Raw genomic sequence first — 17,291 nt, 5'->3', positions numbered from 1 at the left:
TATAGTGGGCTTGTTATAGACCCAGACAGATGGGCCACTATAACGTAATGAATTTCTTTCCATTAACTCTTTTTCTTGTTCTGTTTTTTTTTCCACGAAATTTCTTATCGTAAAAATTATTACTGTAATGGAACAGAGAAGAAGGTGATAGTCGAAATGTTTTCTGTGTATTTCACGTTCAATGAGAGTACATCATATATACAACTCTAAGGAGAGAATCTCTCAACAACCCAACTACTCTAACAAACATATCTTATCGACAGCTAGATAAACAACAACTCCGATAATATAGGAATCTATTCCAACACCCCCCCTCAAGTTGGAGCATACAAATCTCGAATGCCCAAGTTGTGTCTGAATCCTTCAAACTCGTGTCGTCCAAGAACTTTAGTAAAGACGTCCGCTAGCTGAGCCTTTGTCGATACATGTGAAGTAGCAATTGTACCAGCCAAGATTTCATCTCTAATAAAATGACAATCTAGCTCTATATGTTTTGTTCTCTCGTGAAAAACCGGATTGTTACTGATATGCAGAGCCGCCTTGCTGTCACAATACAGACGCATAGACTGATTATGCTGTACCCTAAGTGCCTGCAGAATCCGCTTTAGCCAAATCAATTCCTTCGTGAGATAAGCCATCGCTCTATATTCTGCTTCAGCCGATGACATACTCACTGTGTGCTGCTTCTTAGTCTTCCAGGATATAGGAGAGTTTCCTAGTTGAACAAAATAACCAGTAACAGACCTTCTCGTTAAAGGGCAGCTCGCCCAATCTGAATCTGACCAACCATTGATTTGAAAATTGTCATCAGCTCGAAGCAACACTCCCTATCCCGGGCTCCCTTTCAAATATCGCACTACTCGCAATGCCGCATGCCAATGATCTTCACGTGGTGTTTGCATAAATTGTGCAAGCACATGTACAGAGTACGTCAGATCAGGTCTTGTCACGCCCAGGTATATCAGCCTCCCCACTAGTCGTCTATATTTCTCTGGATTCAGAAGAAGTGGCGAGTCTGAGACAGCCAGTTTCTGATTCTGTTCCATTGGAAAGGTAGCTGGCTTCGAACCTAACAGTCCAGCATCCTCAATTATCTCCAAAGCATACTTCCTTTGACTTAAATACATTCCAGTTTTGTTTCTCGCAACCTCTATGCCCAAAAAATATTTCAGCAACCCCAAATCCTTCATCTTAAAACATGACGCCAAGTACTTTTTAAAGAACTCTACCGCAGCAGGTTGATTCCCCGTAATTATAAGATCATCTACGTAAATAAGAATCTGAATCCGAGTCGTACCTTTTGTGTATGTAAACAAAGAGTAGTCGGATCGGCATTGTTCAAATCCATATTCTTGTAGTGCAGCCGACAACTTTTCAAACCAGCATCGAGGTGATTGGCGAAGACCGTACAACGACTTTCTTAGGCGGCATACCTTAGTCGGATCAGCTGATTTAAACCCCGGGGGCAGCTTCATGTATACTTCTTCCGTGAGATCACCGTGCAAGAAAGCATTGTAAACGTCCATCTGGTGAACATCCCAACCACGTTTTGTAGCAACATCCAAAAATAGTCTCACGGTCCCCATCTTTGCTACCGGAGCAAAAGTTTCCTTATAATCAACTCCTTCTACCTGTTTATTTCCCAACGCCACAAGACGTGCCTTGAATCGCTCTATCGTTCCATCGGCTCTGTATTTCACTGTATAAACCCATTTGCAACCAATCGCCGTTTTTCTCGGAGGCAAGTCGACAACATCCCACGTTCGACTCCCTTCCAGCGCAACAATTTCATAGCCCATGGCATTTCGAAATCTCTCATCCAACACGGCCTTCTTATATGATTTGGGAGGAGTAATCTTGTCTGTAGAAACCTGAAACGTCGTATGTCTGGCCGAAATTCTCCCATAGCTTACATACTTCGAGATTGGATATAACATCTCTGGTTTTCCCTTACCAGAATTCGTAAGCGTCCTCGTCTGTGCTGAATTGGTGACCTAATTCTTCAGAGTAACCGAGGGTTCTCGTTTTCTCTGTCCCCGACCAAGTAGTGGTGCAGGAACACTCGGCGTTTCAAGCGTTTCTTCACCGGTGGGTGTCGGATCTGAAGAAAACGGTCGTCGCTTCATTTGGGCCTAAATTGGAAACCGGTTGACTGGGCCTAGGTTCTGGCGGAACCGTATTTGTTGTTGGGCCTGAGTTTTCTTGGTGGCCCAATACTTCTGTAACTCTTGTGTTTAAACGTTCCAAGTCGTCTTCTTCATGAACGTCAATACCAGAGATTGGTTCCCAGAGTCGTGGAGTTTCAGAGCCGGACACGCCTTGACTTGATGTCGCATACGGGAACTTATTTTCGCAGAAGACCACATCTCTAGAGACAAAGAACTCATGTTTTTCCATATCAAACAGCCTCCATCCCTTTTTACCGTAGGGATATCCCATAAACACACACTTGTTACTTCGTGGCGCGAATTTATCACCCCTAGTCGATTGATTGTGAGAATAACAGAGACTTCCAAACACTCTCAGATGTTCATACGAAGGAGACTTATTGTAAATTCTTTCGTACGGAGTAACTCCATCAAGAACCGAACTTGGAGTTCGATTAATCAAATATCCAGCAGCCAGTATACATTCTCCCCAAAATTCGATTGGGAGATTGGCTTCAAAACGCAGGGCGCGAGCAACGTTAAGGATGTGACGGTGCTTTCGCTCCACCTTTCCATTCTGTTGTGGCGTTCCCACACAAGAGGTCTCATGTATGATACCCATCTTCAAAAACTGATCTCGCAAGCATAAGAACTCTGACCCATTATCGCTTCTTACTGTACGTACGTTCGTCTTAAACTGCGTTTTCACCATAGATAAGAAGTGCAGTAAGTGGGTTGGGGCTTCTGTTTTGTCCTTAAGAAGATATATCCAAACTCCTCTAGAGTAATCATCTACCAAAGTTAGGAAATATCTTGCGCCAGTAAAAGATTATGTCCGATAAGGACCCCATAGATCAGTATGTATCATGTCAAAAGCTTTCAAAGTTTTATTGATAGAAACTGGGAAACAAGATCTTGTTTGTTTTGCGCGGAGACAAACATCACACGCCTTATTCAGAAAAGCAGAACATACTGAACTAGAAACAACAGGAAGCGAGCAAACAATTTTCGCAGCATGGTGTCCCATTCGTTTATGCCACAGCTCATACGTGTCCTCCTCCTTCGTAATTGCTGCAGCTGCGCTCTCCACACTGCGTAAGCGGAATGCTCCTTGCTCTCTCTTAGCCGCTCCAATCACCATCCTCGAAGTGCGGTCCTGAACAATCAAGAACTGATCAGCTAACTGCACAACACATCTATTCTCATCCATAAGTTGCCCAACAGAAATCAAATCGGAAGGCAAATCCTCAACATAGAAGACAGATTTCAGCACCAAACTCTGTCCAATTTTCACTTTTCCTTCTACAACTGAAACCTTTTCCCTACCATCAGCCAGTATGATGAGAACCGGTTCCATATCACTCACGTCTTCCAAAACATCCAGTTTACCAGTCAAATGATGACTGGCGCCTGTATCCAAAATCCAAGAAGGCTTAGAGGACTTACCAGTCAAGTTCTCAGGGGCGTTGTTATGACCTCTTCCTGAACCCGCATTGAGAATATGCATTATACTCTTCCATTGGGTTTCACTGAGACCCGTCACGCCATCTCGGTCTTTATCAGTGATGACATAATTGGCCTGCTCCATTGATGGTCCAGCAACCTGTGCAACGTTTGCATACACGTTTGAGCCGCGTCCTCTTCCAGTTCCATATGAAGACCCACCACGAGGCCTACCTTGGACACTCCTTGCGCGTGGTCTATCTCCCCACCACCCTGGATATCCAATCACAGCGAAGCAGCTGTCCGTAGAGTGTCCTGAACGGTTGCAATGACGGCAAAAACTGGACTTGTTTTGATCATCGCCGCGTCCTCTACCCTTTGCTTGAGCTACAAATGCACTTACAGCGTTCATAGACCCTTCTTCTTCCAGTTTGTTCGATGTTCTCATGTCTTCTTCTTGACGTACCACATTATACACTTCCTCCATCGATTGTAGTGGTGTTCTAGACACCAAAGAGGAGCGCACCGTTCGGTAATAGGCATCATCTAGCCCATACAAGAATTGATGGACCTTGTCTTCTTCTCGATCCGTCTCCTGGATTCCTCCAAGATCACAGGTACAGCTCCCACATTTGCAAACCCGAAGGGGACGATAGCTTGCCATGCTGTCCCAAATTCGATTGAGCTTTCCAAAGTATGCCTCAATCGTCAGTCCTTTTTGCTTGCAACCCGCCAATTCAGCCTTAATCTGTTGGATTCTTGGTCCACTCAACACCGAGAATCGGCGTTTCAAATGCTCCCACAAATCTTGAGCAACTTCTCTGTGCGAAATTGTAGATCGCAGAGTCGGTTCAATTGTCATTTTGATCCATGACACCAATAGTGCTTGAATCGTCCACCAGTCCTCCAAATCCGTAGAGTCCTCCTCTGGTTTCTTGATCGATCCATCAAGGAACCCAAATTTCTTGCGAGAACTTAACGCCGTTTTGATCCCGCACGCCCACTCATCATAGTTCGTTCTTTTCAGAAGAGGATGAGAAATCACCGCTCCCGGATTATCCTGAGAAGTCAGGTCATATGGTGAGATCTTTCTCCTCACTACCGTCGTTGTCGAGGTCGAATCAGTTGACATTTTCAATTTGTTTCAGTGTTTATGAATCAGAAAAAAAATTCAAACTCTGATACCATGTAATGGAACAGAGAAGAAGGTGATAGTCGAAATGTTTTCTGTGTATTTCACGTTCAATGAGAGTACATCATATATACAACTCTAAGGAGAGAATCTCTCAACAACCCAACTACTCTAACAAACATATCTTATCGACAGCTAGATAAACAACAACTCCGATAATATAGGAATCTATTCCAACAATTACAAATCCAAAAACTTGTTTGTCAATAGTCAACGTATATGGAGTATATCAATTTGCATATAATATATGTGCACATTTGTCAAATGTTTCGATATAGGTGTATATGTATGTATATATCAAGTCCACTTTGATCTTAAATGATCGTACAGCCGTACAGGAGGAGAAGACCACTTTACAGTTGCTAAATTTTGTCAAGACGACTAAAATAGTCGGAAAGGCGACCTTCACTATGCGTCTATGCGTCGATGCGATTATTTTTTTTTCTCCTGGCTATCATTTCTACTATTACATAAATAGATGGTGGTCCAAATTATTTAAATTTTATAGAGATAGAATTACTCAAAGTCAAACGTTTGCTGTTATCATAAGAATTTTCTTTTGACAAAGCGATTATCTGGTTGTTGACAATACAAATCAAAGAAAGATAACATTCAGGCTTCATTTTGGAACATATATTAATCGTGGAAGCATTACTTGACAGTTGACATATTACAAAACTTTTGTAACGTATATACAAAGATTCATAAAATGAAACCTTGTGTGCTAATATTAATAGATTAATTGTGTACCATGATGTATTAGTCTTTGCGTCTATAAAGTTTTTGGAATCCCCACCTATTAAACAAAAAATATGAAACATTGTGTGCTAATAGTCACGAACATAAGGTAAAAACACTATATGGTTATTTATTAAACTTCAAATTCTTTTGTAAGAACTAAACGGGCAAGATATACTACATTTAACTGAATTTTATAAAATAAATCATGCTGAAATTAGTATAGGGCTGTGTGATATGTATATAGTAGTAATTTTTAACATGAAAACGGTAAATATATACGGATAATTTTTAGAGTTTTTATTCTAGTAATTGAATATTCTATTGTAGTTCACTTATTTGGAAAAAAGTCATTAATAAAAATGTAGTACTATTATTTACTTGTCGGTAAACAGTCATATTCACCAGGTCTCCTTATCGCTAGGGTCAACGAGACTAAGTCCGCTCAACATTCAGTCAGATTGTCCTTTCACACGCTTACGTACATAAGTACGCGCCTTCAAAGACTGAAAGTAATTTACTCAAATTAAAAAAAAAAGTTTACCCTTTATTAAAATCACAAAACTATCAAAGTTAGATTTTGGCTTCATCGCTTCCTTTTTCTTTCATCCTTAATTTTTCAAGTCTTATATATCATCAACTATGCTCTTGAAGTCTTAATCTTTGCCTTGCTCGAGAAAAGTAAACGATTCTTCAAATGTAATGTTTATTTTGGACATATAAATAAAAAACATTTACAGCTCAGGTTTGGTAGTAAAGTAAGCAGACATTTATTAGAATCCCAAGAAAGAGACGATTCATCCCTTTTTTATACAACTTCGAGAAGGAAGGAAGAAGAGCCCTTTTGACTTTCACTTCTTCTGAAATATTCAACACAAAAAAAAAAAAGAGAGCCTTTTGAAAATTGGTTGAGGATTAAAAGAGCTTTGGTGTTTTTATTGATTCTCGTTTGCATTTATTTCAATCATCAAAACCCGTCTCCTCACCTAACTAACTGCAGCAACGCCATCCTTCAAGGTTCGTTTCCTTTCTCTCTTTGATTCTTCGTTTTGTGTACTGATAAAACCAAAATCAATCATCTTTCTCTCTACCATAGTCCCCATCATCTCAAAATTTCATCTTGTTGTGTTCGGATTCTATCTAAAGTCGAAGACTTTCTTTTGAATTGCAGTTAAAGCTGTCGCCTTTCGATTATAATCGGAGAAGCTGATGAGGTCACGAGGTGACCAAGTAGATGTTCGATCAGATGCTGGCTCGTCAAAAGAAACAACAAATTCACGACATGGGTCTCAGAGATCCGGCAAAAGCCAAGACCTTGTTGAACCAAACAGCAACCCAATTGAGTACACAGAGCGAGAACGAGCTGAGCTTCTTAGAAGGTTAGACTCAATCAAAGACCATCTCCTTCGTGGTGGTGTTGGTGGTGCACTTAACGAGAATCAGCAGTTACTCAGACCAGTTCATGTCCGTGCTCCTAGTCATAGTCCTGCACCTTCTTATTACCACCACCACCAACGTCCTTATCCTTACCCTCCTCAACCTCAAGGCTATCATCATCATCAAGACCCTTTTAGAAGACCACCTTCATTTCAAGGCTACCCTGGAGGTCAATATGCTGATGTAGTTGACCCGCATTCATACTTTCCAGCTACTCCCAGTAGGTACGGTGACATGATGCCTCCTTACAGCCCTGTTTCTTCTCACCAGAGACTCTACACTACACCTGTTCACACCTACAACAACAGTCTTAGTTTCCCTTCTTCAATGAGCTCTCCTGGTCCTCGCGGTGGTGGTTACGCTAGGTGCCCTAGTGATCTTGATTCTGAAACGGGCGGTGGTGGTGCTTTCCCTCGTGGGTATGTTAAGAAAGCTGTTTCGGAGAGTGATGATGCTCGTCGTTGCCATCCTCTTGCTGGTGGTGCTCCTTTTATAGCTTGTCGTAGTTGCTTTGAGCTGTTGTACTTGCCTAAGAAGAAGCTTCTGGCTCAGGAGAGGCTGCATAAGCTTCAATGTGGTGCTTGCTCTGAAGTCACTAGTTTCTCAATCGTCGATAAGAAACTCGTTTTCACAACAACAGAACCGGTCTCTGTTGAAGATAGAAGCACAACAAACACAGTTGTGGTAGAAGAACCTGTACAAGAACTTAAGAATCAAGGTGACACTACGAGAAGCACCCGGTCTGAATCTCAACACTCAGATGATGAAGAAAGCTCGAGTGTCTCTAGTGAACAACAACAGAAAGAGGTCAAGTCTGTTCGTAGACGAGCTAAAGACTCAAAAGCGTCAGAACCTGCTGCTGCTGCTGCTCCTGAGAGTGCAAGTCTTCTTGAACTTTTTGAGCATTCTAATGTAAACAGAGCTGCGCTCGCTTATGGGATGGCAGAGTTAGGTTATATCAAGCCAGATAAGCAAGAAGTTTTCATGAAACAAGACTCGGTAAAGCCTGAATCAATAGTAGCTACAGAGACTGAGGTTTCTTACAACGGATACACTAACACAACCGAGATTTCTGAGGATTCAAACGGAAGAGAAGACAAGAACAGAACAAGAAATCCAAACGAAGATGGAGGAAAGTCAATAGAGGTTTGGGTCAATGGACATCTTATACCAGAAGATCTAGTTAGCAGTGCTGAGAAGTTAGCTGGACCAATCCAAGCTGGAAAGTATTGGTAATAAACCATGAACTTTAACCTTCTCTTCTTTACTTGTTTTGTTACTTGTTTGGTTCCTAACTTATGTCTCTGATTCAGGTATGACTACAGAGCTGGTTTCTGGGGTGTAATGGGCAAACCTTGTCTCGGTATAATACCTGTAAGTCCCTTCACATTCTTCTCTCAGTTTGATTACGGTAACTTGGGCGTTCGAATTCACTTTGGTTGATGGGAATTTTCAGATTTTCGGTACTATCCTCATGAGTCCCTTTCGGGTTTTACTAACTTTTGGGTCGGGTTCGGTTGGTGCCTTCGGTTCGGTTCGGATCAGGTTATAACCAGTGTCTGGAATCCTAAAAATCTGAAAAGAAAATTTACAAAATTGACCAAAATTACTCAAAATATATAACTTATTCAAGAATCTAATTAAAAACTAGTTAAACTACCTAAGCTAACTAATAAATATTCAACATAACAAATAAAAAAACTACAAAGATCTTTAAAATACTCTAAAATATAAGTCACCTTAGCATATATAAAAAGATTAACATATTTCAGTTTGCTTGGGGTTATACCTGAACTCAAAAGTACATAGCTCTTAAGTCCCCTTCAGATATGTTTTCGGATCAGATTTTGTTTTTTCCGGTTTGGATTAAGTTCGGGTCTTCGGCTTGGGGTAAAAACACCCAGGCCTAACTGAAACAGCATCATCAAACTGATGAAGAAACAACTTGTTGTTGTTGCAGCCATTTATTGAGGAGTTTAGCCATCCAATGCCAGATAGTTGCGCTGCAGGAAACACAGAAGTGTATGTGAATGGAAGAGAGCTTCACAAGAGAGACTTGGAGTTACTAGTGGGTCGTGGTCTTCCTCGTGACAAGAACCGTTCTTACATCCTTGATATCACTGGAAGAATCCTTGATGGAGACTCAGGGGAAGAACTTAAAAGCCTTGGCAGATTAGCCCCAACGTAAGCAAGTTACACAAGATACATACAGTCTATTAGGTTAGGTTCTGAGACATTTGTTGAAAATGATTTTAATAATAACTTGTGAAAACAGGATTCAGAAGACGAAGCATGGATTTGGCATGAGAGTTCCAAGGTCATTAGCTTCATGATAAGTGAAACAACACAACCAAATGATACTGATAATGCGGTTTCAGTCTTCATGTCATTTGTTTGGTTTTTATAAATGTAAAGTGTGCTTTTTTTACTCACTACATCGGTTAGAATTTGAGTTTATCTTTTTAAATGGGTTAGAATTTTATTCTTTTTTTTTCTTATTATTTTCTTTTGTCAGTATCCTGGATGGGTTGGGGTGTTATGATTGTAAATGAACCGGGTTATGCCGGTACAAGGTTTGTAATGTTTCTTCTTCTTCCAAGCAGACAAAACCGGTTTGTGATTATTGGTCGTAAGTCGTAACTGGTTATAGATTTTGTGGAATGAAATAGTTTGCCTACCAACTTTATGTGTTTAGTTAATGTACCATATCCTGTGTCTAATGAACTTCTAAGCTCTAACTACACAACGTTTGTTTTTAACGTTTCGATGATGCGAAGAACCAAATCCTAACTTTTAAAGTGTCATTTGGATAAGAGTCGTTTTGCACGTGAAGCAGGTTTATACTACGTGACAACAAACTGTAGACCCATGGGCCCAATAACAATAAACAAAATACATAAAATTGTTTTTGATGGACTTCGTGGTCCATTCGTTCATTTTCCATGTATTAATATTTCTTACCAAAATATATAGAGACGTGAATGAAAAAAACAGGGGAGACAAAAAATGAGCTGCAGTCCAAAACTATCAAATATCAAACAAAATCGAAGCTACCGTTTTAGATTTCGACTGATGATATGTTCAATCAAAGTTGAATTAATCAAATATATAATTTGATATAATTTTTAATAAAATTATAATAGTAGAAACTGTACATTTATTTAGTAAGTTTATTAAAAAAATATGAATTATCATATTTTAAAATTATTTGTCGTTAAGTTTTTTAATGTATAAATTACAGTATCTATTATCTTAAAATATTATAAAAATCAACAGTAATACAATTAATATAAATTAAATAATATAGATTATAAAATTAAATATATAAATTGAAATTAAAAAAAAAATACTTATGTATATATTCTAACAAAAGATACCTATATAGTTATGTAGAATTTTATGTTTGTACACTCTTAGTTACCAAATAGCATTACCAATTAAAAGTATATGAATAGTTTTGTTTAAATAATTCAAATGGAAAAAATAAATAGCTTATAAACATTTCTGACTAACTGATAAATATCTATATTTTTCCGAAAATGCTTTATTAACTAAGAGAAACTAAACGGTAGACATGGATGTGTCAAAAAAAATTGTTAGAAACAGAACTGTAGAATAACTAATAGAAAACCAAAACTCAACTTCTAATACATGCAATATTATTTGATGTTGAGTTAATATTTGAGTTATTAATTTTACTAAAAGAGTAATTCAAAATTTTAACTCATGTTCAACATATTAATTATAACTCAACCATTGACTTAAAAAATTAAAAACTAATTCACGATTGGTAATATTTTTAAGTTGTATTTCTAGTTTAAACTTGATTATTTATAATTCATGTCACCATTTCTACAAATATTTAAACAATTTACATTTTTTTGGTAACTATACAATTTACATTTTGAACTAAGGTTTTCAATTTAACCGGAGGAGAAAGAAAGAAATTACATTTATCAATTATAATTCTTAATAATAAAATCAGAAACAATTATTTAAGCTAAACTAAACAGATAATTACTACGATAGTCTCACAATTCGTACACACAAAACCTCATTGAACCCCAAGGTATCAAATATGTATTGCTTGCTAAGTTCCAAATTTCATGAAAAGGTTGATAGTGTTGTAACGAAGGGCAGTGGAGATAAAATCAAATATGAGATAAAAGGCGTCCCGACCAAAAGCAACGCATGTGCTTCACATAAACGAATCAAAAAAATAATCTCTACTTTTTCCTGCAATTTTATTTAATATTTTATATCTCGATTAATATTTGAACAATTCACATATTTTTATCCAAACGTTTTCAAAATCTTAATTCATGGCCCTTTGAAAAAGCTTAATTCATACTTATAAAAATTAATAGCTTTAACCCTAAATTTTAATTATTACAAAAATAAATTCATTTATTTTATTATTATTTTATATTCATTAATATTTTAGTACCTATATTTTTACAACTTTAAAATATTTTACAAGTAACTTTATTAGCAAATTATTTATTAATAACTGTATTTAAATGTTTTAAATAACTTCTATCTCAGATATAAAATAAAATTTTGATTTTTTCTTTAACAAATAGTTTTTGAATCTTGTTTGTAATGAAGAAAAAGACCAAAATTTTAAAACAGTGATTCTTTACTTGTTGACAAAAATATTTTAAAAATTAAAAATAAGTAAATAAGCTTATGTTTTATAATTTATAATTTTATTTTAGTTTTAAAATGTAGAATTTCAGAAATAATATTTAGTTATATAAATTGTGAAACGTGGGTGGACAAAATTTCTATACCTGTATGTAGATTTAAACGTACATTAGCATTTATTTTAAGAAAAATAGAATACGAGATTGTTAACTCCTAAGTTTCCAATCAACCTAGCTATGTCCATCTTCTTTATGTGATTATAATTTTAGCCTGGCAATTAGCAATGATATTCATCTTAATTTATTCATAAAGCAGAAACAAATGTTCACTCCACCTCTTTTAAACCGTTAAAAAGAGTGAATTATAATCTTGTGTCTCCTCGGAAATTTGTATTTGTGGCTTTAGCTACTTTTCAAGTTCATTAAGGTAAGACAATGTAATTATGTTAACATGTGATTCCTGCCAAATTGCTGAGTTGACTTATAAGCACCCCAGAAGGTTTGCATGCATGTTCTCCTTTTAATTCCACCACAAATGCCGAGTAAGAGGAAGAAGGGTTTCACCACCATGTTCCATATTTCTTATTTTTTTAATTACAACATAAGCTAAGCTGTATATAGAAGAGCCTCAAATTAAGGGTTACGTAATAAGTGTACGCATGGCACAAACTGTTCCATTAATTTGGAAGAGGTAGGAGCAGAAGAACGTTCAAATTTTTTTGGATTTGATGGGCTTTAAACTAATGTTAATAGATTCTCACAATAAGGTTTTGAGAAATTTGATCAAACTATTAAAAAGCCTTCACATTTTTTAAAGTTGATGTCAGAAAAAGTTGATGTATCGATATCTTGCGGACACCACTCGCTTTTTGTATATTATGGGCTCTGAGATTACCTTTTTCACTCAAACATATGCTAAAGTCTAATCTATTGGTGAATGATTGTATGCCTTTTTATCGTCGCCATGATGTCCCATAAATATTTGACGAAGTGTTAAAATGGAGCGAAGGAAATCACTGCAACAGCATTACGTTTGCATGTCATCACATCTCACACGTGAGCCCAAGACATTTGACACGCTCACATATTTTTACCTACAATCACAAAAGGATGCCCCGCTCCAATAATTGAAGATATAATGTTACATCATTATGAATTTGAGTCGCGTATAAAATCACCCCATTTTAAAATATCACTTTGCAATATTTTTACCTACATTATGAAAAATTCTCATAACTAAAAGTGTATTTTATACATATGCCAAGAAAATAAATATGTATGAAAACTTACAGGAATATACTGAATGAAAAGAATTATGAAAAAGGAATGCAAATAGAATAATGGGAGTTATTCCATTCCATCTCATTCATGGTACTTTTTAATCATGAATGTTAAAAACTATGTTCTATCTTCTTTTATATTCCACGTTAATTATTAAAATATAATTTATTTTATTCTACTTAAATAGTAGTTATTTTTAGAATTTACGTAAATAAATCATTCTATATAATTTTCCTCCACAAATTACTAATCCAGTTAAAAAACAAAACTTTGATTAGTAGAAAAAGAGAGAGAAGAGAGAGAAGCGAGATCTACTCCAGCGTACGGCCGGCGCGTGAGCGTCCGTGCCGTCGCCGGAGCTTTGTTTTCCTTCTTGGTTTGTGGTCCTTACCGCTCCCTCTTCACAGATCCGTCAACGGTTGCCTTGTCGGAGCTCTGAAGCCGAGGTTTTCCATCAGAGGAGAGTCGGTTTTAGAGTAACGGCGCGGCCGTTTTGAAGGTTCGCGGTGGAGATGGAACGGCGTGCATGTTGCAGTCGTTCCACCTGGGAGATGGAGGCTAACCTAGATCCATCATCGCCGGTCTTGTCGCGGGGTAGGGTGGAGGCTTTCTCAGTTCTACCGACGCCGCTCTAGCTTCCGGGAAGAGGAGGCTCAATCAGCTCCTTTTTCGCCGGCTTTTGGTCACGGAGGGTGGAGGCTAACAAAGCTCTGCGCTGCCGTTGTGGAATCCCAGGTCTTTTGGGTTGAGGTTAGGGTTTCGAGTTCTTGAAGGTTGAGGTGTGTCGTGGGTCGCAGCGGTTGGGATCTTAAGAAGAAGAAGATCTCCGGCGACGGTTATGTGTGTTTGAAGAGGAGGTTAGCGGTGGATCTCGGCGTGCTTGTCTAGGGTTTTCGGTGGTTCATAGGCGGAAGAGATCTCGTTTCAAACGATTGAACTCTCCGACGGGAATACAAGGCGTCGAAGAAGTCCGATGGCGCGGAGGCTCTGTAGGCGCGGAGCTCCGGCGGAAAAGGTGTGACGGTGGAAAGCGTCGGTGGCTGTGCAAGGATGGGGGGTCTAAGTTGAGGCGGGCGGCACGTGGCGGGCGGATGAGCCAGATTCTTACGCGTGTTCGGCTCTGCCTCCTTCCCGCGCGTCAGAGCAAGCCTAGCGTCGCTGGTTGTGGGCCTTTGGGCCATGTCTCTTATTTGGGCTTCGGCCGTTTTTTTTGTTGCCCATCTGTTATTTGGGTTTTCTGGTTTGTAATCCAGTGAATTTGGGCTTCGGCCGTGGGATAGGCCCATTTGATAATATAATTTCAATTTGAGGAAAAAAAAAATTACTAATCCAGTTGTACTCTCGGTTCATTAATAGTAGATCATGGCTAAAACAAAATGGACTAACATTTAACAAACGCTAAATAAATCAATAAATATATATATACTATATATACTACAAAATATAATGTCACCCTGTTAATATGATACACACGAACTCTCTATATAAAGTCACCACACAATACCTCAACATTTACAAAAAAAAAAAGAAAAACGTTAAGCAATCACAAACTTTCAAAAGAAAAAAAAAAAGTTTGCATCAATGGAGGAATCAAAAGCACCTCACGTCGCCATCCTTCCGAGTCCTGGAATGGGTCACCTCATCCCACTCGCCCAGTTCGCTAAACAACTCGTTCACCGCCACGCCTTCTCCGTTACCTTTCTCGTCATCGGCGAAGGTCCACCGTCAAAATCTCAAAGAACTGTACTAAACTCTCTCCCGTCGTCCATCTCCTCCGTCTTTCTCCCTCCCGCCGACCTCACCGACCTTCCACCCACCACGCGCATCGAAACTCGTATCTCCCTCACCGTGAGTCGTTCGAACCCGGAGCTCCGGCGAGTCTTTGACTCGTTCTCGGCGGAAGGTCGTTTGCCGACGGTGCTCTGCGTCGACCTGTTCGGTACGGATGCTTTCGACGTCGCCGTGGAGTTCCACGTGTCGCCGTACATTTTCTTCCCATCAACGGCCAACGTCTTGTCGTTCTTTCTCCATCTTCCTAAACTTGACGAAACGATGTCGTGTGAGGTTAGTGAGTTAACCGAACCGGTTCAGCTCCCTGGATGTGTACCGTTCGCTGGAAAAGATGCTCCTGACCCGGCTAGAGATCGGAAACATGACGTGTACAAATGTCTTCTCCACAACGCCAAGAGGTACAAAGAAGCCGAAGGGATTCTTGTTAATACCTTTCTCGAGCTAGAGCCAAATGCTTTAAAGGCCTTGCAAGAACCAGGTCTTGACAAACCACCGGTTTATCCTATTGGACCGTTGGTTAAGCAAGAGAGTGGAAACGGGATAGAGGAGTCCGAATGTTTGAAGTGGTTGGACAAACAACCGCTTGGTTCGGTTTTGTATGTTTCATTTGGGAGTGGTGGTGTACTAACGCTTGAGCAGCTCAATGAGCTTGCTCTTGGTCTTGAAGACAGCAAACAACGGTTTCTTTGGGTCATACGGAGCCCAAGTCAAACAGCAAATGCTTCGTTTTTTAGATCGCATAGTGAAGCCGACCCACTGACATTTTTGCCGCATGGTTTCTTGGAACGGACTAAAGATAGAGGCTTTATGATCCCTTCATGGGCTCCACAAGCCCAAATTTTAGCTCATCCGTCTACCGGAGGGTTTTTGAGTCATTGTGGATGGAACTCGACTCTGGAAAGTATAGTAAGCGGTGCTCCACTTATTGCTTGGCCATTGTACGCTGAGCAGAAGATGAACGCGGTTTTGTTGGCCGAAGATATTCATGTTGCGCTTAGGGCTCATGCGGGGGAGGAAGGGATGGTGAGAAGAGAAGAGGTAGCTAGAGTGGTTAAGGGATTAATGGAAGGTGAAGAAGGTAAAGGTGTGAGGAATAAGATGAAGGAAATGAAGGAAGGAGCTAGCAGGGTGCTGAGTGATGATGGGTCTTCTACAAAGGCACTTAGTCTTGTGGCATTGAAGTGGAAAGACCACCAAAAAGGGTTAGAGCAAAATGGCAAGCACTGAATATGCATGTATGTGTCTCATACAATTATTTGTACAATCAAACGATGTGATATGTGCAATTGTGTTTGTGTATGAAGTAACTATAATTGTAATGCTTTTATAATTTTGTGTCATCAACTTTTATTTGAAATTGATATTGGGTCTCAGTTTATTGATGACTAAGTTTTAGATGTATGGTGCAATTAAGGCTCACTTAAAGAAGATGTTGCTCTCTTAATACTCATTTCTTTTCAAAGTAGTTGATGTTTTAGAGAAAAAATATATATTTCAAATTAGCTTATGTTTTAATTTTTAATGTAACATTTATTATTTATTATTTCTGGACATTTGGATTTTATAACATATTTTATTTGTAAATAATTAATAACATTTTGATTATAAAAAATATTCTATTAGTCTCTATGAAGAAACTTAATATTTTGAATGGACGGTAGTATTTGAGAAAAACTATCATTTACAAAATTTTGTGGGAGTTTTGAATTTTTCGTAGGCGTTTTGATTGAAATTTGAAGAGTGTGGTTAAGTGATAACTAAAAACTTTTGGTTCACCAGCGTAATCGTGATTTGTGCCAAATGGTTCGAAGTGGTTCTTTAAATACAGTACAAAATATAGCAAGAAATATCTAGCTTATTAAATTACTGTTTGTTCAGTTGTGAACAATTGTTTCAATCTCATCATTTTTTTTTGATAATCTTAGTGATTAATCACCAAAACTATAGAAATCCAGATTTTTTTTGACACTTAAAATGTTGGGTCAATTTGCTGAATAACCAACTTTGGCATCAAAATTAAGTGAGTAGCATTGATTTTGACGTAATGTAATATCTATCATTTATGCCAATTGTTATCCGGTTCTGCCCCTTCTTCCTGTAATCATCCGGTAATATTGTATTGCTAGATATGACTTGGTCAAAATAACGTAGGGTAAATATTAAATTAAATACTACTTTATTTGATAGAAACACATGCAGCCACGTACCAATTTAATCCACCCAAAATTTTCTTATTGCTGGTCAATAATGAATCACTATTATTTACAAACACATCACGTAAAAGAACTCATGTCACAAATTTACTTATAACATATTTATTTACTATATGAAGTAGAATGAAAGAAGTTAGTGGTGAAACTATAAAATGTCTATGATTGCATGAAAGAAGTTAGTGTTGACCCAACCATACCCTTCACCTTCTAAATACTAAACCCTAAATTCCAGTCACTAAACCCTAATCCAAATATACTCTAAACGCTAAACCTAAATAAATAGATTAAGCTAAACCCTAATCAAGGAAGTATAAACCCAAATAGAATGTATATAATATGGTTTACTATACCCAAACATTTACTTAGTAAATCTAAACCCTAGGCAAGAACCTATAAACCAAAA

The 17,291-nt window shown here is 38.3% G+C and overlaps 2 protein-coding genes across 3 annotated transcripts; both read left to right on the top strand.

The window, feature by feature from the left end:
- Positions 1-6,293: 6,293 nt before the first annotated feature.
- On the top strand, positions 6,294-9,638 carry LOC103858833. 2 transcript variants are annotated; one of them, XM_009136261.3, is made up of 5 exons: positions 6,297-6,537; positions 6,692-8,189; positions 8,271-8,331; positions 8,918-9,141; positions 9,233-9,638. In XM_009136261.3, exons 2-5 carry the CDS (start codon positions 6,730-6,732, stop codon positions 9,288-9,290), a joined length of 1,803 nt encoding a protein of 600 aa, XP_009134509.1. In that variant the 5' UTR covers positions 6,297-6,537; positions 6,692-6,729; the 3' UTR covers positions 9,291-9,638. The 2 variants fall into 2 exon arrangements, with proteins under 2 accessions (XP_009134510.1, XP_009134509.1); XM_009136262.3 differs by lacking the exons at positions 8,918-9,141; positions 9,233-9,638 and adding an exon at positions 8,414-8,658 and having other exon boundaries at positions 6,294-6,537.
- Positions 9,639-14,177: 4,539 nt separating this feature from the next.
- On the top strand, positions 14,178-16,070 carry LOC103858832 (UDP-glycosyltransferase 72B1). Its single transcript, XM_009136260.3, has one exon. It carries the CDS (start codon positions 14,466-14,468, stop codon positions 15,900-15,902), a length of 1,437 nt encoding a protein of 478 aa, XP_009134508.1. The 5' UTR covers positions 14,178-14,465; the 3' UTR covers positions 15,903-16,070.
- Positions 16,071-17,291: the final 1,221 nt, after the last annotated feature.

This window comes from Brassica rapa, chromosome A03 (genome assembly GCF_000309985.2).
Source record: "Brassica rapa cultivar Chiifu-401-42 chromosome A03, CAAS_Brap_v3.01, whole genome shotgun sequence".
Taxonomy (NCBI): Eukaryota; Viridiplantae; Streptophyta; class Magnoliopsida; order Brassicales; family Brassicaceae; genus Brassica; species Brassica rapa.
Note: the sequence above shows the minus strand (reverse complement) of the source record. Positions and strands in the feature narration are given on the sequence as shown.